General features: G+C 36.8%; 6 protein-coding genes, 1 long non-coding RNA gene and 1 pseudogene across 9 annotated transcripts; 5 read left to right on the top strand and 3 right to left on the bottom strand.

Moving 5' to 3' along the window:
- The first annotated feature begins 412 nt into the window (after window positions 1-412).
- LOC103856476 (5-methyltetrahydropteroyltriglutamate--homocysteine methyltransferase 3, chloroplastic) lies at window positions 413-6327 on the top strand. The gene is made up of 13 exons (XM_009133583.3): window positions 413-703; window positions 1013-1366; window positions 1443-1530; window positions 1847-1974; window positions 2084-2475; window positions 2557-2720; window positions 2801-2881; window positions 2960-3126; window positions 3203-3308; window positions 3388-3638; window positions 3718-3919; window positions 4387-4765; window positions 5918-6327. The coding sequence occupies exons 1-12, from the start codon at window positions 555-557 to the stop codon at window positions 4750-4752; spliced, it is 2448 nt and encodes an 815-aa protein (XP_009131831.1). The 5' UTR covers window positions 413-554; the 3' UTR covers window positions 4753-4765; window positions 5918-6327.
- LOC103856475 (inactive protein RESTRICTED TEV MOVEMENT 2) lies at window positions 5115-6193 on the bottom strand. The gene is made up of 2 exons (XM_009133582.3): window positions 5951-6193; window positions 5115-5831 (listed from the first exon to the last, which is right to left on the bottom strand). Exons 1-2 carry the CDS (start codon window positions 6048-6050, stop codon window positions 5239-5241), a joined length of 693 nt encoding a protein of 230 aa, XP_009131830.2. The 5' UTR covers window positions 6051-6193; the 3' UTR covers window positions 5115-5238.
- Window positions 6328-6925: 598 nt separating the features above from the next.
- Window positions 6926-10355, top strand: LOC103856474 (beta-glucosidase BoGH3B). Its single transcript, XM_009133581.3, has 10 exons — window positions 6926-7122; window positions 7302-7563; window positions 7641-7845; window positions 8051-8141; window positions 8214-8356; window positions 8424-8667; window positions 8763-8867; window positions 8950-9132; window positions 9210-9414; window positions 9726-10355. The coding sequence occupies exons 2-10, from the start codon at window positions 7332-7334 to the stop codon at window positions 10211-10213; spliced, it is 1896 nt and encodes a 631-aa protein (XP_009131829.1). The 5' UTR covers window positions 6926-7122; window positions 7302-7331; the 3' UTR covers window positions 10214-10355.
- LOC103856473 lies at window positions 10287-10997 on the bottom strand. Its single transcript, XM_009133579.3, has 2 exons — window positions 10654-10997; window positions 10287-10501 (listed from the first exon to the last, which is right to left on the bottom strand). The coding sequence occupies exons 1-2, from the start codon at window positions 10902-10904 to the stop codon at window positions 10399-10401; spliced, it is 354 nt and encodes a 117-aa protein (XP_009131827.1). The 5' UTR covers window positions 10905-10997; the 3' UTR covers window positions 10287-10398.
- A 133-nt stretch (window positions 10998-11130) lies between these two features.
- LOC103856472 (E3 ubiquitin-protein ligase AIP2) lies at window positions 11131-20590 on the top strand. 3 transcript variants are annotated; one of them, XM_009133578.3, is made up of 5 exons: window positions 11136-11441; window positions 12187-12597; window positions 12684-12896; window positions 13005-13185; window positions 19638-19782. In XM_009133578.3, the coding sequence occupies exons 1-4, from the start codon at window positions 11283-11285 to the stop codon at window positions 13152-13154; spliced, it is 933 nt and encodes a 310-aa protein (XP_009131826.2). In that variant the 5' UTR covers window positions 11136-11282; the 3' UTR covers window positions 13155-13185; window positions 19638-19782. The 3 variants fall into 3 exon arrangements, with proteins under 3 accessions (XP_018513189.2, XP_009131826.2, XP_009131825.2); XM_018657673.2 differs by lacking the exons at window positions 13005-13185; window positions 19638-19782 and adding an exon at window positions 20311-20590 and having other exon boundaries at window positions 11131-11441; XM_009133577.3 differs by lacking the exon at window positions 19638-19782 and having other exon boundaries at window positions 13005-13329.
- LOC117132819 lies at window positions 11628-12401 on the bottom strand. The gene is made up of 2 exons (XR_004456416.1): window positions 12163-12401; window positions 11628-11908 (listed from the first exon to the last, which is right to left on the bottom strand). It is a non-coding gene; the product is annotated as an uncharacterized LOC117132819 (long non-coding RNA).
- On the top strand, window positions 16288-17709 carry LOC117132818 (KRR1 small subunit processome component homolog). The gene is made up of 6 exons (XM_033288052.1): window positions 16288-16805; window positions 16883-16939; window positions 17020-17058; window positions 17123-17243; window positions 17315-17356; window positions 17448-17709. The coding sequence occupies exons 1-6, from the start codon at window positions 16374-16376 to the stop codon at window positions 17531-17533; spliced, it is 777 nt and encodes a 258-aa protein (XP_033143943.1). The 5' UTR covers window positions 16288-16373; the 3' UTR covers window positions 17534-17709.
- Window positions 18311-19631, top strand: LOC103856889 (annotated as a pseudogene).
- Window positions 20591-21787: the final 1197 nt, after the last annotated feature.

Raw genomic sequence — 21787 nt, 5'->3', positions numbered from 1 at the left:
TATAAGTAGGAGTTATTGGTTGTTGTATTTTAATAGATTTGAAAATTCGAACTAAATCTAGTGTTATTGGTTCTGTGATTTTCAAATCTGTATTAAAATCATGTGTTATTGGTTTAATGATTCATAAATTCAATATCAAATCAAGTGTTATTCAATCGTACGGATTTACTAATATATTTGATTTTATAATGGATTTGAATGGATTTGTTTGAATTTTTTAGTAAAAAATACAAAGACTCAAATCTGACAGAAAACCTCCGGATTTGTATATTTTACTTGAATTTATAAATACTATATGAATTTCTAAATTAATCAAAATATATAAACCAATAACATAATCATAATAATTTTTTTACAATTTATAATAAATCAGTTTTGTTAAAAATATAATAATCGATTTGAGAATTATTTTTGTATGATAATTATTGCATTAAAAATCACTTAAAAAACCTGGGAAATGAAATGCAGATAGTGGTGTGTGTGAGAGTCTCCTTCTTCCCCGGGCACTGTGAACAGAAATAATAGGAGAGAGCAGTTTTAAACACATATAAGGAATGGGTCAGCTCGCTCTTCAGAGAGTCTCGCCGTTGCCTTCGCTTCCAAGACGCCTTCCTTCTCTTCCGCCACCGTCTTCCTATTCTCCGTCTCTCCTTTTTGCAACCGCTTCTCGCCGTCCCCGCCGTCACGGATTCTACCTCGTCAGGTTTCATTTTTCATTTTCTTCTCTTGTTAGGTTGTTTACAGCTCTATTTATTTTCCTTATGGTTTCATAATTTAATTAAAAATAATTATGAATTCACAAACTCAATGAAAAGAGAGTTACTTTAAGGTTGATGAATGTGTTCTCTTATGGTTTTTAGTGATTAGCTTCTGTTCTTTGGTCTCTTTGCTCAATGTTTGGGTTTTGCTCTGTTTACTGTTAGTATCAGTTTGTTGTTACCTGTCATCCATTTGTATTATTTATTTGTATGTAATTCTCTAATCAAGTTGTTATTTTTTTTTTACTGAATAGAGCAATGTCATCCCACATCGTTGGCTATCCCCGTATCGGACCCAAGAGAGAGCTCAAGTTTGCATTGGAGTCCTTCTGGGATGGGAAAACCGCTGCTAACGATCTACAAACCGTTGCTGCTAACCTGAGAAACTCCATATGGAAACACATGGCTGATGCAGGGATCAAGTATATCCCCAGCAACACTTTTTCATACTATGATCAGATGTTGGATACAACAGCCATGCTTGGTGCTGTTCCCTCTAGATATGGTTGGAAAAGCGGTGAGATTGGGTTTGATGTTTACTTCTCCATGGCACGTGGAAACGATTCTGTTCCTGCTATGGAAATGACCAAGTGGTTTGATACAAACTAGTAAGTGATGGATTCTCTTTTTCTTCCCATGTTTGTAGATAATGTTTGTTTTTAATGCTAATAAAGTTTTTAACAGCCATTACATTGTTCCTGAGTTGGGTCCTGATGTTGAATTCTCCTATGCATCTCATAAGGCTGTTGATGAATTTAAGGAGGCTAAAGCAGTAAGTTGACTTGAACATTTCTCAGTTCATAGCTTTTTGTTAAGCTGCAGTGTTCAGGAAATCGCTAGGTAGTGGCTAGGCCTCTTATAGAAGATTAATGTTTAAGCGAACGCCTATACCGATTTTTTAAATACTAGTCGGACGTGTAGGTGTGCCGTCTACACCGACTTTTAGAACAATAAGCTGTTATTGTACTTTTAATAAGGGCATATAGAACATTCATGGTATTACTTTTTCTTTTATATTCCTCTTCAGCTTTCATCTTTTTCCCCAAGGCTCTTACTCACAACTGTGCTTTTGGCTGTTTATGGTATAGCTTGGCATAGACACAGTTCCTGTGCTCATTGGTCCCATCACCTACTTGCTTCTGTCGAAACCAGCAAAGGGTGTTGATAAATCTTTCTGCCTTCTTTCTCTGATTGACAAGATTCTTCCCATATACAAGTAAGAACATTATTAAAGTTAGAGATTAGCTAGACGATACAAGTATATAGATACACTTTCGGATAGTGCACAAGACCTTAACTGGTTTATGTGGCATTTCTTTTGTCAGAGAAGTTTTTGATGATCTAAAATCTGCTGGCGCACGATGGATTCAGTTCGACGAGCCTATACTTGTGATGGATCTCGACACAAACCAATTACAGGCATTTTCGGATGCCTACTCTCACATGGAGTCATCTTTGGCGGGGCTGAATGTTCTTATCGCCACATACTTCGCAGACGTTCCTGCTGAAGCGTACAAGACGTTAACTTCTTTGAAGTGTGTAACTGGGTTTGGATTTGACTTTGTCCGTGGACTGGAGACTCTTGATTTGATCAAAGGGGGTTTTCCTCGTGGAAAGCTACTATTCGCTGGAGTTGTTGATGGAAGGAACATTTGGGCCAATGATCTTTCTGCTTCACTCAAGACACTACAGTCTCTTGAAGAGATTGTTGGCAAAGGTAATCAGTAAATAACATTTTTGTTTTTTTTTTCCTGCTTTAGCTTCAGAAAAATATAAATCTTTCTCTTTCTCTTTGCAGACAAAGTTGTAGTCTCTACTTCGTGCTCTCTGCTCCATACGGCTGTGGACTTGGTGAATGAAGTTAAACTTGATAAAGAACTCAAATCATGGCTTGCATTTGCTGCACAGAAGGTTGTTGAAGTTAATGCACTTGCTAAATCATTCTCTGGAGTTAAGGATGAGGTAAGGCGCACATTTGTATATTTCGAACCTTCAAGGATTGTTAACCTTCAGCTTTGTATTGTCTTGGCCCTCCTTTGTAGGCATTGTTTTCTTCTAATTCCATGGGACAAGCTTCTAGAAGATCATCTCCAAGGGTGACAAATGCCGCTGTACAGCAGGATGTAAGGGGTTTTCTAACAAATAGCTCTTCTAAGTTTTTTTTAGCATGAGCTTGTATCTTTAATTACTTTCTTACTCAGGTTGCTGCAGTGAAGAAATCTGATCACCGCCGTTCTACAGAAGTAAGTGCTAGGCTACGATCCCAGCAGAAGAAGCTGAACCTCCCTGCTCTTCCAACAACTACAATTGGATCTTTTCCTCAGACCGCAGATCTCAGACGAATACGCAGAGAGTTCAAGGCCAAAAAGTAGGCCTATCTAATCCGATGATTTATCTGAAAAATTGTAACTTTGTCATTAAACTTAATATTCATGCAATTGCAGGATATCAGATATTGACTATGTTCAGGCTATCAAAGTAGAATTTGAAAAGGTTATCAAGCTTCAGGAAGAGCTTGGGATTGATGTATTGGTGCATGGGGAGGCAGAGGTGGAAAATATACTGAAACCTAGGCTTACTATTCGAACTATTACCCTCTTTACCTTCCTGATATGTCATAGTCTTGCAGAGAAACGATATGGTGGAGTTTTTTGGTGAGCAGCTGTCTGGCTTTGCGTTCACATCAAACGGGTGGGTCCAATCGTACGGTTCCCGCTGTGTCAAGCCACCTATCATCTACGGTGATGTCACACGACCAAAGGCAATGACTGTCTTCTGGTCGTCAATGGCGCAGAAGATGACCCAACATCCTATGAAGGGGATGCTCACTGGCCCTGTTACAATTCTCAATTGGTCCTTTGTTAGAAATGACCAGCCCAGGTGTGTGACAACTAAAGCCTATTAAATTCTCTTTCACTCTATATGGTGTTCGTTCTCACTTGTTAATGATGTTAAATAGGCATGAGACGTGTTTTCAAATTGCACTTGCTATCAAAGATGAGGTGGAGGACCTTGAGAAGGCTGGTATCACTGTGATTCAGATTGATGAAGCTGCATTAAGAGAGGGGTTGCCGCTGAGGAGGTCCGAGCAAGAGTTTTACCTTGACTGGGCCGTACACGCGTTCAGAATCACAAACTGTGATGTGCAAGACACTACTCAGGTCAATCTTTATCTCACCTTATTTCTCACTTCCACTTGAAATCATATTTTTTTACCAGTATGTTGAGCCTCATGTGGTTTCTGAAGTTCAGTTTTCGGTTTAGTTCGATTCGACGACTAAAAAAATTGGTTTTCTGTTCGGTAATCGGTTAATTCGGTTTTCTTAAAAAACTTTTTACCAAACAATACCAATTTTAACAAAAATTCCAAATCGAACTGACCAAAATCCGAACTAAAATAACCGAATTTTATGCAATTTAAACCAAAAATTTAACCGAAAACCAAAAACTTTGGTAACAAAATTTGTAATCGAACCGAATTTTTTTTCGGTTCACTTCGGCCAGATTTTGATCGACCCGAACTAACCAATCCTAACTAACAGAAGAAACCGAACCCACAGGCCTAGAACTAATCACTGAACTACGGAACATAACTAAATTTATTCATGCTCTCTTGTACTTCATGCAGATACACACTCACATGTGCTACTCAAATTTCAACGACATCATCCACTCAATCATAAACATGGATGCTGATGTGATCACTATTGAGAACTCACGTTCAGATGAGAAGCTCTTATCAGTCTTCCAAGAAGGAGTGAAATACTGTGCCGGAATCGGTCCAGGGGTTTATGACATCCACTCTCCTCGTATCCCATCCGCTGAAGAAATAGCTGAGCGTATCAACAAGATGCTTGCAGTTCTGGACAGCAAAGTCCTTTGGGTGAACCCTGACTGTGGCTTAAAGACGCGGAAGTACTCTGAAGTTAAATCCGCACTTAGCAACATGGTTGCTGCTGCCAAGCTAGTCCGCTCTGAGCTGATAAAGTCTTAAAGCCTTCCCACAAGTAAGTTTGCTAATACTGCCACTTTTTTTTCACTTAATTCTTTTATTTACTTGGTTAGGCTATCAAGTCTTACTTCCACAAAGATTAAGAAAATTAGTATTTTTTCTATTTTAACCCTATTTAATACACTGTTTTATTTGATTTTATTAATTAATGAATTAAAAATAAGGGTAAAAACTGGAAAATTTATTTAATATTTTCTTTGAAATGTAAAATCACACTTATAATGGTACAAAATTCAAAAACTAAAACGACACTTAATCATAGTTTGTAGAATTTTTCCACTTTTTAGCAATTCTTGTAGGGTACTTTGTAGTTCTTATTAAGTTTCACTAAGGCTAATTAGAAATCTGTAAAATGGAGTTTTCATTTTCTTATCAAATTTGTGTACATACATAAATAGGGTAATTATCAAATATTTATTTGTTTTCTGTGCATAAGCAATCTTATACATCATGAGACGTTAATGTAACTCATTCCTCAGAGTTCCACACAAGAGATGAACGTACTGCATTTCTAGCATACAGTAGTATTAGTAGAACCAATACAATCGAAGCAGTCACATTGCAAAGTAGCTGTCGTTTGCTCTTAGCTTCCTTTACCATATTTCCAGTTGACTCTTTGTACTTCTCGAACCATTTGGCTCCAACTTTGTCCTTCTCGTCATGATCCTTGGAACTCAAAGTTCCTTTAGGCTCACTAGCTAATCCCTCTTTGCCACTCTTTACTTCCCCTGCTTTTTGCTGTGCATCATGTTTCAGCTGATCGTTTGGCTTAGAACCATGGCTTTGTTTTGCCTCATGTTGATCATGGGGTTTTGCGACCACCGGTGGTTTGACCGGTGCTGGTGGCTTAGTTTGAGGGGTTTCTGTCTTGATTCTGGGGTGTCTGATGTAGAGTTTGTAATCTTTGAACATAGCTGAAACCGAGTCAATGTCAACTGTCAAAGGAACGGGAATCTCCTGGTGGAAACGAATCCATTTGTTTCCGCCTGTTGGACGTTCTCCTGTTAGTCTTAGCTTCCTTGTTGAGGTTACCGCCACCTTAACTTGTTCTTTCTTAAACCCTAACCACAGAAGATAATGCTTATGAGATTTGCTTTGCTTCCTGCTATCTAACTAATTATCTCTATATTCTATTTGTTTAATGCAGAGAAGTGAATAAAAGAGGAAGAAGAAAAAGAACCTGGAAGATCAGCGACAAGGATCTCGGCGTCTGGTTCAGAGGTCCATCTAGTTGCAGGCTCAAATTCTTGGTAAACTCGTTCCGTTCCAAAGTTAGCCATTCTCTTTTTACTTTGTAGTTTCTCTTCTTAGAAAACTTTGGTTTATAAGTAATGTCTTTTGTTTTGTGAGAAAGGCAGAGAAAGATATCAAATGATTTTATAGGTGAAGAAGATTATTAGACAGCAAAGAGTTTTGTTTGATTTGGTTTTAGTTTGAAGAAACGAAGGCTAAATTCTTTGGGTTTTCCAACTTGCTCTTTTCTCTTCTTTGAGTTTTCTTTGTCTTGAAGATTTTAATTATTCTTTGGATTGAGTTTAATATTAGGTATATTTATTTGCCTGTCGACTAAATTAGAGTTTTATCATATGGATAACTTTTTTTATTATATTATATATTATTATTCTCTGTATGAGACCAATAGTTTCTTATACACATGCAACGTTGGACGATGATGAATCCAAACACCAAAAATCACCATTGCCATGCTCACCTCACCAGCCTTTGAAATTATACCCTATCTATTTCGTATTAAATTATATTGAAATAAAAATGTATTTTACATTAGAAATTTGATCTTAATATCTTTTAACTGATAAGATTTTTTTAAAATAACAAAAAAAAAAGTTGAAGATGTGTTTATCAGTTATTTATACATGCAGCTTATTACAAAAGCGGGTTACCACAAAATTACAAACATTACCATGAAATCAACATTGTCACAAGCACTCAAAAGAAAAAAAAAACAGAGTAAGTTACCATTCACATCAGAAACACAAAGACAAGCTATTAAGGTGCTCTTCCTCTTCTGGGTCCATAAGTGAACCAGGACCGAGCACGATAGCGGGACCTCTCTTGTTCCAAGACAAAGAAAGATACTAAATGGACCCAACTAAATAATTTCTCTGAAAATAAATAAATCGCATGAAAGGAAATAAATTGCTACTTAAAAAGGGATTATTCTCATCAATTATTTAAAATAAAATAAGTTACTCCAAACTAATATTTTTAGTATGTTCTGGCAAATTAGTTAAACAATATTTTTCAAAGATTTTTTTCTGACTATATATATATATATATATTGTCATATCAAAACAAATACAAGAACATAGACAAGATTCTCAACCTCTTAAGGTGCGTATCTCCCATTCAAGACAACAATATCTCAACCTCTTTATTGTCTCATTAAAAACATTGTAACATTCATCGTTGTCGTCGTCATCACATATTCACATCTCTTTCTTTTTTCTTTTTTTTTTGTCTTCTCCTTCTCAAATGGTTACTCACTCTTGAATTATTTTATTGTTAATCAGCTGCAGGTGTCGAGAGTGAAGGAAGCAAAGATGTGCACTCTGAGTTACTTTCTACACACGTTAGGGCTTATCATGCTCTGCTCTTCTGTGGCAGCTAACAAAGAACCACTTTCCAACGCCAAGTACAAAAACCCGAAAGAGCCATTGGAAGTAAGAATCAAGAACCTGATGAGTCATATGACTATTGAAGAGAAACTCGGGCAGATGGTTCAGGTGGAACGCGTCAATGCCACAACCAAAGTCATTAAAAAATACTTCATCGGTATGATTCTTGTCCCACCGCAGAAAATTGTTCAAAACCTATACGAATACTCAAATCTTTCAGTACTACGTGTGCAGGGAGTGCGTTTAGCGGTGGAGGGAGCGTGCCGACGCCAAACGCCACTCCTGAAGCTTGGGTGAACATGGTGAATAAGATTCAAAAGGCAGCTCTTTCGACCCGCTTAGGTATTCCCATTATCTACGGGATCGATGCTCTTCATGGTCACAACAATGCGTACAATGCCACCATTTTCCCCCATAACGTAGGCCTCGGAGTCACCAGGCAAGCTCTCACAAAGAATCGATTAATGAATAAATGAAATCCCACATCGATAACTAGAGAAATAATTATTTAATATATAAAAGAACATGGTTATAATCCACTTATCGCCAATTGGTTTTAAGTTGGAAGTTTCCGAACTTAACACAATCCTTTTAACTAGTGACTTGATGGACATTGTTTGCTTACTGTTGTATTCATCTGTTAGGGACCCTAACCTTGTGAAGAGGATTGGTGAAGCAACAGCTCTTGAAGTTAGAGCAACGGGAATCCAATATGTCTTTGCTCCATGTATTGCAGTAAGTACTAAAATCTTAACTGAACCGAAGCAGAAACATAGTTTGTTTGTTGTAGTTAATCACTTTGAACAGGTGTGTAGAGACCCTAGATGGGGGAGATGCTACGAGAGCTACAGTGAGGATCACAAAATAGTTCAAAAGATGACTGAGATCATACCTGGTTTGCAAGGTGACCTTCCCAGGGGTCAAAAGGGTGTTCCTTTCGTGGCTGGAAAGTAAGTACATTATCTCTAGAGAAGCAAAGATTCATGAAGTTGACACTGAACTAATAAACACTTACAGGACCAAAGTAGCAGCCTGTGCCAAACACTTTGTTGGAGATGGAGGTACATTGAGAGGGATGAACGCTAACGACACGGTTATTAACTCAAATGGATTGCTCAACATTCACATGCCGGCTTACTACGATGCGGTAAACAAGGGCGTTGCAACAGTTATGGTGTCATACTCGTCATTGAACGGGTTGAAAATGCATGCCAATAAGAAACTTATCACAGGTTTCCTCAAGAAGAAGTTGAAGTTCAAGGTAACCACTAATCATAGAATTAATGCCTGCTTGACGCCTTGACCAAGACATTTTGAGTAGATAAAATATGAAATGGTTTTTAAATATTTTTGCAGGGCATTGTCATCTCAGATTTTCTAGGTGTTGATTGGATCACTACACCTATTCATGCTAACTATTCACATTCTATTTATGCTGCTATCACTGCTGGAATCGATATGGTGAGTCTCATAAACTTCACTGCTGTTTTGAAATCATAAAACGCACTTGATAGTTGATATGATTAAATGTCTTCTGATGCAGATCATGGGTTCATCAAACTTGACCGAGTTAATCGACGACTTAACCAGTCAAGTGAAGAGAAAACACATCCCAATGAGCAGAATCAACGATGCCGTGGAGAGAATCTTGAGAGTCAAATTCACAATGGGGCTCTTTGAGGATCCCATGGCTGATCATAGCTTGGCCAACAAGCTCGGCTGTAAGGTCTGTAAGTTAAAAACATGAGTTTTTAAGACAGAGAGCCCAACTCAACATTGGATAAACTCTGGTCCGTGTAACAGGAACACAGGGAGCTAGCAAGGGAAGCAGTGAGGAAATCTCTGGTGCTGTTAAAGAATGGTGAAAATGCAGATGAGCCATTGCTTCCTCTCCCAAAGAAAGCCAAAAAGATCCTTGTCGCCGGAACGCACGCTGATAACTTGGGATACCAATGTGGAGGCTGGACAATCACTTGGCAAGGCCTCAATAGCAACAATCTTACCATAGGTATACACAACACACACCTTCAAATGAATCATCCTTTCTTCATTTGTTTAAATCATCATTTAGAAAATAAAAAATTTTGATATGTGGCATAAATATATATATATATATATATCTTATGTTCTTTTGTCTCTAATTATACTCTAAAATCTGAAATAGCTTTCTAAAATTAAATATCTCTGTGTCATTTATTTATGCTGTTTTCCGCATTAGCTTCTTGCATCCCTTATAACAGAAGCTATGACCTTTCTAGTGCTTCTCAGACATGCTAAGATCATTACAGAACGTTACTAATCTAATATTGACTTTTGCAGGTACAACGATCCTCACCGCAGTGAAGAACACGGTGGATCCAACGACGCAAGTCGTCTACAACGAGAATCCAGATACCAGCTTCGTCAACTCAAGCCACTTTGATTACGCGATCGTGGTCATAGGAGAGACACCGTACGCTGAGGGATACGGAGACAGCACGAACTTAACCATAGCCGAGCCGGGTCCGAGAATAATGGAGAACGTGTGCGGGCTGGTGAAATGCGTGGTGGTGGTTATCTCCGGACGTCCGGTGATGATGCAGCCATACGTGAGTGAGATCGACGCTCTGGTTGCGGCGTGGCTTCCAGGAACGGAAGGTCAGGGAGTGGCTGATGTTTTGTTCGGAGATTATGGATTCACCGGGAAGCTAGCTAGGACGTGGTTCAGGACAGTGGATCAGTTGCCTATGAACGTTGGTGACCCGCATTATGACCCGTTGTACCCGTTTGGATTCGGGTTGACCACAAAGGCAAATAAACAGCTTTGAGATTTCGTTTAGTGTTTGATTGGCGCCAATGTTGAAAGTTAGTTAAGAAAAAATTCTATAAAATGATATTTTAAATAATTTTGATAGCTTTAATCAAGACTTGGTAAGAAATATATATATATATATATTAAATATTCAAGTATCTATATTAAAAATATACAACGTTAAATTAACGTGGCATTACTTCACTCTTCAAGCTCTAAAGCTTTGAAATATTTACAATCTAAAAGATAAGTTCCAATGGAGAGTCGAACTGCCCACAAGTCCTTTGGTTTTCTCGACACGATTCTGCAATAATTAAAAAAAAAAACAATGGTTAAGGAACACAAGTCTAGTTGTCTTAAATTACCAAGAAGATATGCTTTTGTATGAATACGATGATTAGTATGAGTTTTGTCCTAAAATTTAACTGGAAAATGGATGTAGAAGTAGTAGGAGACCTTCCAACATCGCCAGGCTTGACCAAGCCGGAGTTAGCCCTTAGACAAGGCATAGAAGCGGCTGTTTTTATCACTTTAGGGGCTTCCACGATGATGATTGGTGATCCGACTTGGAGCTTAGATTTTGGTCTTGGAGGCTCCTTCGCGGTTTCACAGCATCTCACGGTGACTCGTGGAGTGAAGGACACACTGTAACATACCCCTGACTGCGTGTTGGAGAATCTAGCTGAAGAAGCAAAGGATAAAGCCATAGAAGAAGAAGCAACTGTGAGTTTTGGATTGTATGAGAGGATAAGTTGGACCAATTGCTTGGAAGCCAATGGTCTAAGGTTTGTGTACCAATCTTCGGTTTACACTTCGGTTTGTTTAAATCATCTCCATCCGGTTTGTTTTAACGAATATTCTTATCTTATCTTATTCAACCCAAACCGAACCGAACCGAACCGGATTTGAACCCGACCGACTCTCATCTTTTCCTCCTGATCAAGAAAACTCTTTTGCAGCTACAAAAATCTAAGAAGACAGAGAGATCTTTCTTCATTCCATCAAATTCTTCTTTCTAAATCCTCAGTTCATTCTCGAACCCCTTGAATCCTATCCTCCTCATCTCTCTCAGAAGGAAAGCTTTAATGGAGGCAGCGTCTCTTTCCGAAGAAAGCTTGAAGCTTGAGCTCGACGATCTGCAGAAACAGCTGAACAAAAAGCTGAGATTCGAGGCGTCCGTTCGTTCTATTCATTCTCTTCTCCGTGATCGCTACGCTTCCTCCTCTCCTTCTCTCCGCAAACAGGTTGGCTCTATTGCTTAAATTCGGCACCCAACAGATATTCCAATTGCTGCTGTCTTGTTTGTATATATGTTTAATTGATAATTATTTACTTTAGGGATTGAATTAGGAATCAAAGTTTCTTCCTTTCTTGTTCTTCATTACAATTAGGAATCCGACGGAACTTTGTTTCGTTCAGTTTCTATATTATGTTTGGTCAAGTTGTTACCTTTCTGACACGATAACATTGTTTCGTTTTAAGACAAGATATACATTAACATTGATGCTGTCTTGTATATATGTTCGATGGTTGAGTTTTGCTTCGGGGATTAAATTAGGAATCAAGCATCTTTATTTCTTTGTTTCCATTACCAATTGTGTTGAAGGTTCCATCTTCATGTCAAGGATCTTTGGACATGAGTTTAAACGGACACTGGTTTTGTTGAGTTTCTATGTTATAACCGAATGATATGAATGTTTGTGTAGTTTACCTTACCTCTCTGACACGGTTTTGTGCAGTTCTATATAGTAGTGTTGGCAAAAGGTCTTAAAGACAATGTATACAGCTGTTAGGTGTTCATGGTTAATAGCTGTTGTTTAGGAATCAAGCATCTTCCTTTCTTGTGTTCCATTATAGTTGTGGAGAAGGTCCATCTTCATGCCAAGCATCTTTAATTGATCCGGACACTTTGTTTTGTTCAGTTTCTGTGTTATTATCGAATGAAGGTTTGTGTAGTTAGTTAACCTCTCTGACGCTATTTTTATGCAGTTCTATACAGTTGTGTCTCGTGTGGCGACGGTTCTCAAGACGAGATACACAGCTACTGGCTTTTGGGTTGCGGGACTGAGCCTTTTCGAGGAAGCTGAGAGACTTGTCTCTGATACTTCTGAGAAGAAACACTTGAAATCTTGCATCGAACAAGCCAAGGAGCAGTTAACCGAGGTAGATATTCAGCCGACGGAGAGCTCACAAGGCTATCTTTTCGAGGGACATCTGACGGTTGATCGTGAGCCGCCGCAGCCTCAGTGGCTGGTGCAGCAGAATCTCATGTCTGCTTTCTCTTCCATCGTTGCCGGTGAATCCTCTAATGCTGCTGCTGCTGCTGTTGGAAACGTTCTTGGGGAAACGGCTAACTTGATGCAGGAACTCATCAATGGTCTTGACAGTATCATCCCAGAGGTAGCTTTTAAATCTTTTTGGTAGTGTCTTTTGGCTTTAGCGTCTTGATTGAAAAAAAAATGATATATATGATGTGTTTAATGTAGATACTAGAAGATGGTGGACCACCAAGAGCTCCACCAGCGAGTAAAGAAGTTGTGGAGAAACTCCCAGTGATTGTTTTCAGTGAGGAAATGCTTAAAACGTTAGGAGCAGATGTGGAATGTTGCATCTGCAAGGAGAATCTGGTGATTGGGGACAAAATGCAGGAGCTGCCATGCAAGCACACGTTCCACCCTCCTTGCTTAAAGCCTTGGCTGGTATTTATAAAAAAAAACACATCCTTGTTCATTGTTTAAAAGATGCGTTCTTTATAAGCTTACGGGTAAAGAAGAGTAGCTTTTGATCAAATTGTTTTGTGTGGGCAGGACGAGCATAACTCTTGTCCTATATGCCGCCATGAGTTACCAACAGATGATCAGAAGTACGAGAACTGGAAAGAGAGGGAGAAAGAGGCTGAGGAGGAGAGGAAAGGCGCAGAGAATGCTGTCCGTGGTGGTGAATATATGTACGTTTAGAAGAATAGTGACACTTCATTTGCGTTCTTACATCTCACTTGTTGGTCCTTCATTCACTTGTATTTTACTCCTTTTTTTTAATATGCATTTGTCTCATTCTTACTCAACTTCATTCCTCATAATGAATACAGAAATTCTCATTTTCGAGATATCAAACTGTTCCTATTTCCAAGCATGTTTTACATATAGTTTTGTAACCTTTTGATTACCCTCGTTCTTCTACTACAGTGCTCTTCTGTATGAGGGAATGTTTAATCTCAACCTCTGATATGATACTGGTAGTGTCTTTTGCATAGTGTCTTTTTTTACTCACATCACACGTTGGTCATTCACAATCTCCTAGATTTGCTAAAAAGTTAAAAAGGAAAAATCTTATTAAAACTAAAATTTAAATAATACAAGTAAGTTATGTTTGTGGCACTTGCATTTTATTAAAAAAAAAGTGTGAAGGAAAAGAGAATTCCTTTTAAAAACTCTATATGGTGAGTATAAAAAAGTTACTTGAGGTAGGTTTTAACATGCAAAGTTCAGTTTTCAAGAAAAATCTAGGCAGCATAGTACTAATACATACTCCCCAGAACGTGCTTCTTTAAACTTGTCTAGTTTTGTGGAATGTTTGGATATTGAGTTGAGAATGGAACTGGGGTGAATGTGTGGCATCTGGCCAGTCTTGTTAATAATATTTGATTAATAATGAATCAGTCAAATGTTTCCTATAGCTATTATTGTAACAACGTACTTATTGGAATTTTCTAAACGTCATGTTGTTCGGAAATTTGATAGATGGAGTAGTTGTGTTACAAAAAACCAAACAATATGAGTTTCTTATTTGGTGTCATATACACCAGCGGATCGTATAGAGGGGGAGTCGCAATATTGTTATTTAGTTATTGAAAGCTGGTCCATGCCTGATCTGTTAAGCGTAAGCATATCAAATTGAAAAGAAATATATAGCATTGCTAGAGAAATGGGGTTACTTTGGTTTATGATCGATAATGTGTGTGTGGTTTGAACGGAGGACGTTGACAAATCTTTTGTGGTTGTTGTCTCATATCACCACCAGTTGAGGAGAATGCATCAACAGAGAAGTTTAAAAAAAAAAAAAAGTTATAGGATGTAACACACCGTTTTCGCATGTCAGAAATAAAGCATAACTAGTGTTTACGTATGCACGGATAAGTCTTTTGTTGAAATATATATATATATATATATATATATATATATATATTTGATTATTGTTTTCAATCAAACTAAATCAATACTTTGATATTCTATGAACATATAAAATTATTACTTTTAAAAAAGTAACTACGATTTTTAAAATGGATACATGTTTATAACATTGTCAAAAATAATTAATATATACAAACATTATTTTGATATAACAAATAAGAATATATGCACACCAACCTATAAATATAGTTTTTTGAAGCACGAATAAAATATAGTTTAAAATACTATATTTGATCCATTACATTTATTTGTAGATAATTTAAGACTAAAAATACTAATTAAATTACTATAAATTTGAAAATGTTTTTCATTTAATACTTTTATTATATTGTTTTAAATTTTTTATTATTTACAGTTTTTGAATAATGATTTTATTGTTTTTATTATTTTATTGTTTCATGTTTAAATACCTAACATCTTTTCCTGAAAAGCCCACACTTAAATAAAACTAACCCACATTACTTATTTTGATAGTTTGTTGAAATTTCAAGATTAAAATTCACAAATTTAGCTTGCTTTTATTAAAAAGAAAGATGTTTTCTTCAATTATTATTTCAGGCTTTCAAGAAAACGATTGGTTTTTGGTAACATATTTTTAATGTTTTTAGATAGTTTTTTTAAAACTGATCAGTAAAAACATGAAAATTTTCAAAATTAATTACGGAAAAGCCTAAAATTTATTTTTGAATTAGACATATCTTGGCTAAGACACTTTTACAACCATAAATGGTCAAACAATAATTTAAAGCATTAAATATTTAAGGCCCTGGTTTTTTATATAAGATCTATAAAGTAGATAGAAGATTTTCACATGAAATTCTAAATGGTGGAAACGTTTTGCATTTACCTTCCTATTCCATTCGTTGATGCCTCTTCGAAATCAGCATCAGCTTTGTTTTTTCGTACATGTGTGCAGTAAATCAAAATAATTTCAAAACTGTACAATACAAATATTTTATGCTATATTTTTTTACTTTGATTTTGAATGATCTTCTTACGCACCCATGAATACCTATAAATGTTGGAAGCTCTGCAATAAAATCTTTAAGGGTCAACTAATTTCTCCAAAATCATTGTACCAGTATCATTTCCCTAAATGTTGGAAGATGACTATTCTGCTGTATCAATCTAAAAATGTGTTGATAATAAATTTTGAAGTATTAATCCAGGCAATGAAAATCAAAACTGGAAATTATAGAAGAAATGTTTCAATAAAACTCGTCAAGAAAATGGTTGAACTGATTTCAAAGCTCATTTAATTTTATAATTTAAACAAAAAGGTTTATATGAAAGAGGTGGAGTCGTGGAGATGATGGCTTTTAGAAAGAAACAATTTAGAAACTTACGATACAAATTCAGTTTGAAAATAAATTGTATTAATGATGCTTTTAATTTTATTTTAATTCATTTGGAAGCACAAGTCATGTGGCAAATTTTAATTGGTCATGTGACATGTGATTTACTCCCTCTGTTTTTGAAAGATGCATATTCTAGATTTTTCACATATATTAAGAAAACTCATTAAATATGCATTGTTTTTTGTGAATAACAATTTTCTATAACTTTTAGCCAATAGAAATTTAATAAACACCATTAATTTTTTTGAAACTTACAATTTTTCATAAAATCATACATTGAAAAGGTAAAAAATGTATCTTTTTAAAACAAATTTTTTTTTCTAGAACATACATCTTTTAAGAACGGAGGGAGTAGTTAATAAAGGATTACACTTTTTTCACTTGAGATTTAATCATCCATCAAAGTATAATTTTTAAACATGAGACATTAGTTCGGATGGGGTTTTTAGTTACTAACTAAAAAATAGGCCAAGGACTGCTTGAAAACTGATAGCCCATATAATTGGGACACGAGGAAACCCTAGGTAGGAAGGATAAAAGAGAAGCTTAACACAACAAGCTATGTTGTACCAGTATCATCCTCTCTCTCTCTCTCTCTCTCTCTCTCTCTCTCATACTGATATCGTCAATGGAGGAGCTTAAGAGTCTAGGTAAACACAACAAGCCGAAGCCATGGGACGTTGACCCAGACATGGAGCGTTGTTTGGAGCGTTGGGCAGTGGAGAAAAAGTTCGATCCGACATGGAACCCGACTGGTATGCTCGAAGTCAGCTCCTTCTCCAGAGTGTATCCTCAACGCAGAGAGAAGCATCTTCTCAAGTGTTGGCCCAGAGTCAAGTCCGCTCTCAAGGAACACGGCGTCTCCTGCGAGCTCAACCTGGTTGAACGTTATATGACTGTTTCAACGACCAAGAAGACGAGAGATCCGTACATCATCGTCAAAGCTAGAGACTTGCTTAGGCTTCTGTCTAGAAGTGTCCCTGCTCGTCAGGCACTCAAGATTCTGGAAGACGACATGAGTTATGATATCATCAACATCGGACGTTTGGCTCCATCAAAGGTATATTTTCCACTCACATGCTAATGATATTATGTGCAACATTTTATAAAGAATTTTCTTTTTTTTAATCTTTGCAGGAGAAATTTCTAATAACAAGGGTTCTGTTTTTGGGTCATAAGTCTTCTTCCTTGAAGGTGTGTGTGATTAATCAATGATGTCACTAGTCTAGTGTTTGTTTGTTCCTGCGTCTTGATTTGTTTTGGTCTGCTTGCAGACGCTGGAAACATCAACCAACTGTTTCATTCGGCTTCAGGTAATTGTCTTGGTTCCACCATTTTGCAAATGTTTCTCTACCTGACGTTTTCGTTTCTCTACAGGGCAACACTGTTGCCGCAATGGGTTCTTTCAGAGCTCTCAGAAGACTCAGGATAATTGTTGAACATTGCTTCCTTAATGGAATGCGTCCTTCGGATGTCTTGAAAACTATGGAGGATGCAGGTTCTTTTTTTTTTTTTTTTTGGAAAATGTTTTGCTCATACCTCTTTGAATGTTTTCGTTTCTCTTTACAGGAAAATGTGGCCCGAATAGGTTTACTAAAGAGAAGGATCCATGTAATTGTCCTCTCTCTCTCTCTCTTTCTTTTTTGCAAATGTGGCTTTGTTTTTTTTAAATCTTTTTCTTCCCCTTTCCTTGTCCTTACAGTTACAGACTCTCCTTGGTACTTACCAAGCGCTAACACTTTTTGGGAAGATGGCGGATATATGCTTCCTTTGTATGATAGGTTTTAAGAGATGGAAGCATACTGGGGTTTAATCACTCTGTGCTCAAATCCACTGTGTCTCTGATCCTGCTGCTTTGTTTAATTTACGCCAACTTAATCTAGTATGTATTTTTCTTTATCGACTTGCCAACTTAATCTATAGTTTCTTTATCGACTCGATATTTACTGCTATTTTATTCACTATATATATCTTTTATAATTTTGTTTACCAAAAAGCGTACACAAAACATTGCAACTCCCAATCCGTTTCGATAATACACATATCTACAATCACTTGTGACGTGCAAATTACATCGTATGTTTTATTTGATTGATTCTATCTTTCTGATGGGTCAACAAATAGGCCCAGCATTAATAACTTAGGCCCCATTGGTTCAACGATTAGGTTTATCAATAATCAGGTGCTGTTGTTTCCGATGTTACTTAAACTTTTAAAATGTGCAAGCAATTATAAGGAGAAAAATATACTGAGCTGAAGGAGCTAATATAATTTAAATGAAGAAATAAAATTACAAACTGTTTTTGTGTTATTATACTGTATCAAGTTAAATTCAGCTAATGCACATTGTTAATAAGAAAAGAACAAGACTGAAAACTATGACAAATTTTTTTTATTTTTTTTTTAAAATGAAGCTAGGACATAAATTAGATCGTAAAGAACCTAAAATTTGAACTGAGTAAAAACCTTTTTTTTTATCAATAAATTTTGGCGGAGAAAGTAATGGGTTTTCTCAATAGTGATTGGGGTTCTGCGGGAAATAGCGAGTTTTATGTGTGTGTGTTTTGACTGATAGCAGAAATGGCGGCGACACAACTAACTTCATCACCAGTTACTGTGTCAGCCAGGAGCTTCTCTGAGCTTCGAGTGTCAAGTTTGGAACTTTGAAACCAGGCACCCTTAAGCAGACCCAGGGCTGCTTCTGTCGTTGCTCCCATACTTACTCGTATTTGATTGAACATGTGGAACTTATCTGAATGTTGTTTCAATAGCTCTGAAAAAAACTTAGCTTTGTTTTATTTTTATTTTTGTAAAAAGGCTTTCATATTCAAACATACAATGTATGGTTGAAACAACCATAAAGTTTGTGTTGAGAAAGTATGGTGAGATATTCAACCAAGCATGAGCTTACAAAGGAGAAACTTATGATTTAATGGCGCAGTCTTATGAGATATTTGGATATATTGCCCTTCTGCTTTAGTTATGAATTATAAGTCTTGTGTTATTTACAGTATGCATCAATTAAGCCATTGGGAGACCTAGTTTTGGTGAAGATCAAGGAGGCAGAGGAAAAGACGTACTATGGGAGGTATCTTACTCCCATCAATCAAAACCTCAAGGAGGTGAAGGAAGAACAAAGTCGATATCACTGTCCCTGTAACAGCCTCTCAACCTCTCTTTCTTTGTTCTCTGCTAATTAAGTTTTATCTGAATATGTGTTTCTTTTTCTTCTGGTGTAGACTGGAGCACGCAGGAACTGAGGTGGAGTTCAACGGTGAGAAGCATCTCATTCTCAAGGAAGATGACATTGTTGGTCTTCTTGAGACAGAGGACATCAAAGATCTCAAGCCCTTGAATGACCGTGTCTTCATTAAGGTTTTTCCTCTTGTGCTTATCTCAGTAATATCATTTGCTTGTGCACGCAAGAACAGTGATAACCAGAGGAAGTCTTTGTTTTTAAAATTTGTGGGTTTAGGTTGCTGAGGCAGAGGAGAAAACAGCTGGAGGGTTGTTGCTAACCGAGACTACCAAAGAGAAGCCTTCTATTGGCACGGTAAGTACTCAGTTGAATATCATATCATATCCATCCATAGACTGGTCTTTATAGCTTGATATGTTCATCAGCTCATACACAAGTCTGTTTACTGGCAGGTGATAGCAGTTGGACCAGGTACTCTAGATGAGGAAGGTAAGGTTCAGCCACTATCGATATCAATTGGAAGCACAGTGCTGGTAACGACTTCAAGGGAAAAGATGGTTCAAGCTGCATTCTCCTGAGAGCTTCAGATGTGATAATGGCTATCCTTTCTTTCTTTGTAACTTGCAATTTGTATCCCAATTGTGGAATATATGTACGTTTAGAAGAATAGTGACACTTCATTTGCCTTCTTACATCTCACTTGTTGGTCCTTCATTCACTTGTATTTTACTCCTTTTTTTTTAATATGTATTTGTCTCATTCTTACTCAACTTCATTCCTCATAATGAATACAGAAATTCTCATTTTCGAGATATCAAACTGTTCCTATTTCCAAGCATGTTTTTGTTTACATCAATAATCCTTGATTAGTTATTTAGCACAAAATAAGCAGTTGGACTCTTATGAATAACAAACACACACACATTTTTCAAACTGATTAAAAGAGATAAGAGTGGCAAACACATCAGAGAGAGTCCAACCAGTTGATCTTTTGGCTTTAGCGTCTTGATTGAAAAAAAATGATATATATGATGTGTTTAATGTAGATACTAGAAGATGGTGGACCACCAAGAGCTCCACCAGCGAGTAAAGAAGTTGTGGAGAAACTCCCAGTGATTGTTTTCAGTGAGGAAATGCTTAAAACGTTAGGAGCAGATGTGGAATGTTGCATCCGCAAGGAGAATCTGGTGATTGGGGACAAAATGCAGGAGTTACCATGCTAGCACACATTCCAACCTCCTTGCTTAAAGCCTTGGCTGGAATTTAAAAAAAAAAGAACATCCTTGTTCATAGTTAAAAGTTGCGTTCTTTATCGCTTACGAGTAAGGAAAATAGCTTATTATGATTAAATTGTTTGGTGTGGCAGGACGAGCATAACTCTTGCCCTATATGCCGGCATGCGTTACCGACAGATGATCAGAAGTACGAGAGCTGGAAAGAGAGGGAGAAAGAGGCTGAGGAGGAGAGGAAAGGAAAGGTGCAGAGAATGCTGTTCGTGGTGGTGAATATACAATAGTGACACACTCCATTTGCCCATCTCACATGGTCCCTCATTCACGTGTATTTTACTTCTTTTTTTTTTTCTCACTTTGAATATTATTACACAAGTTGATCCAAAAAAAAAATATATATATATATATATATATTATTACACACTGTTCTTATTTCCAAGCATGTTTTTGTTTACATCAGTACTCCTTGGATAAGTTATTTAGCACAAAAGTACTCCATGGTTGAAACGAGGACATTCAACCAATAACAAACACACACTTTTCAAACTTATATAAAGGAGATATGGAATGGAAAACACATCAGAGGGAGTCCACCAATTGATCTTACAAGCTGCTTAAGGTTGTTTGTCTCCACGTATATACTCCGACAGCTTCTTAATTAAGTTGGGAATTGTGGTAACGTCCCGCGCGGTGACAGGCGAGAGAAGGGAGATGAGGATAATGAAGAGGAGGAAGATTGAGAAAGTAGTAGTTGAAGTAGAGAGAGGGGAAGCCATATTTGGTGGTGTCTTGGATATCAGATTGTGATGGATGGATGGAAATAAAAGAAAAGAGAGCTCTAGTATTTATATCAAGGGAGTGTGGGTGGATTAGAGGATGGCCTGGCTGGAGCTAAGTCATCAATAGTTAAATAAAAACATGCTTGCATGTCGCTCACAAGTCAGAAGCATTACCTATCTAGGATGATGTGATATTTGTGCGAATCCTAAACTGTGATTTGCCTTGTCTTCTGATAAGATCCATCATTCGTTAGTGGGCATCAAGTACAGAAGATGTCGAGAGAAACTTCCAGTTGTCATTTTCAGCAAGTAAAATATATGCTTAACTAGGTGATAATCCGCGCCCTGCGCGGAGCGAGAAATTTTTTAAAGTATTATAACTTTTAATATGTAGACATAATAAAAGTTAAAGTCATAGTAAGAAAAATATATGTAAGAAAGTACGGATTATAGCTAAAAATTTTAGTATGTCAATATAAATTTATATGCGATGGACTTTAAAATTAAATTGTATATTTGTTTATGATATTTGATATGAACATTCGTACAAGTTATGATATAAACATTATGATAAACAATTTGATATTAGTATTATGATAAACATGGTTTATTTGTTGCAAGATTAGATATGAACATTCGTACAGGTTATGATATGAACTTTCGTGCAGGTTAAAATAATCAATTCAAACCGTAAAGAACTTAGTTGTAGCACGTTTAAAGAATCAAATATTGTACTCAAGCGTAAATGACTTACCACATGATCATCGCCTCACAATCAAACCGTATTTTGTTGCCTTATTTAAATGAAACACTTCCAAATTTTCGAACATAC

This window comes from Brassica rapa, chromosome A03 (assembly GCF_000309985.2).
Source record: "Brassica rapa cultivar Chiifu-401-42 chromosome A03, CAAS_Brap_v3.01, whole genome shotgun sequence".
NCBI lineage: Eukaryota > Viridiplantae > Streptophyta > Magnoliopsida > Brassicales > Brassicaceae > Brassica > Brassica rapa.
Note: the sequence above shows the minus strand (reverse complement) of the source record. Positions and strands in the feature narration are given on the sequence as shown.

Excerpts from the sequence above, each read along its gene's own strand:
- LOC103856476 (XM_009133583.3), top strand. The coding sequence starts at position 555 with ATGGGTCAGCTCGCTCTTCAGAGAGTCTCGCCGTTGCCTTCGCTTCCA. Across the intron at positions 2,476-2,556 it reads TGAAGAGATTGTTGGCAAAG|ACAAAGTTGTAGTCTCTACT; the intron begins GTAATCAGTAAA and ends TTCTCTTTGCAG. Across the intron at positions 3,920-4,386 it reads ATGTGCAAGACACTACTCAG|ATACACACTCACATGTGCTA; the intron begins GTCAATCTTTAT and ends TACTTCATGCAG.
- LOC117132818 (XM_033288052.1), top strand. The coding sequence starts at position 16,374 with ATGGAGGAGCTTAAGAGTCTAGGTAAACACAACAAGCCGAAGCCATGG. Across the intron at positions 16,806-16,882 it reads GACGTTTGGCTCCATCAAAG|GAGAAATTTCTAATAACAAG; the intron begins GTATATTTTCCA and ends TAATCTTTGCAG. Across the intron at positions 17,059-17,122 it reads ACTGTTTCATTCGGCTTCAG|GGCAACACTGTTGCCGCAAT; the intron begins GTAATTGTCTTG and ends GTTTCTCTACAG.
- LOC103856474 (XM_009133581.3), top strand. The coding sequence starts at position 7,332 with ATGTGCACTCTGAGTTACTTTCTACACACGTTAGGGCTTATCATGCTC. Across the intron at positions 7,564-7,640 it reads CATTAAAAAATACTTCATCG|GGAGTGCGTTTAGCGGTGGA; the intron begins GTATGATTCTTG and ends CTACGTGTGCAG. Across the intron at positions 9,415-9,725 it reads TAGCAACAATCTTACCATAG|GTACAACGATCCTCACCGCA; the intron begins GTATACACAACA and ends TGACTTTTGCAG.
- LOC103856472 (XM_018657673.2), top strand. The coding sequence starts at position 11,283 with ATGGAGGCAGCGTCTCTTTCCGAAGAAAGCTTGAAGCTTGAGCTCGAC. Across the intron at positions 11,442-12,186 it reads CTCCTTCTCTCCGCAAACAG|TTCTATACAGTTGTGTCTCG; the intron begins GTTGGCTCTATT and ends ATTTTTATGCAG. Across the intron at positions 12,897-20,310 it reads CTTGCTTAAAGCCTTGGCTG|GACGAGCATAACTCTTGCCC; the intron begins GTATTTATAAAA and ends TTGGTGTGGCAG.
- LOC103856475 (XM_009133582.3), bottom strand. The coding sequence starts at position 6,050 with ATGGCTAACTTTGGAACGGAACGAGTTTACCAAGAATTTGAGCCTGCA. Across the intron at positions 5,832-5,950 it reads CCTTGTCGCTGATCTTCCAG|GGTTTAAGAAAGAACAAGTT; the intron begins GTTCTTTTTCTT and ends TTCTGTGGTTAG.
- LOC103856473 (XM_009133579.3), bottom strand. The coding sequence starts at position 10,904 with ATGGCTTTATCCTTTGCTTCTTCAGCTAGATTCTCCAACACGCAGTCA. Across the intron at positions 10,502-10,653 it reads AAGCCTGGCGATGTTGGAAG|AATCGTGTCGAGAAAACCAA; the intron begins GTCTCCTACTAC and ends TAATTATTGCAG.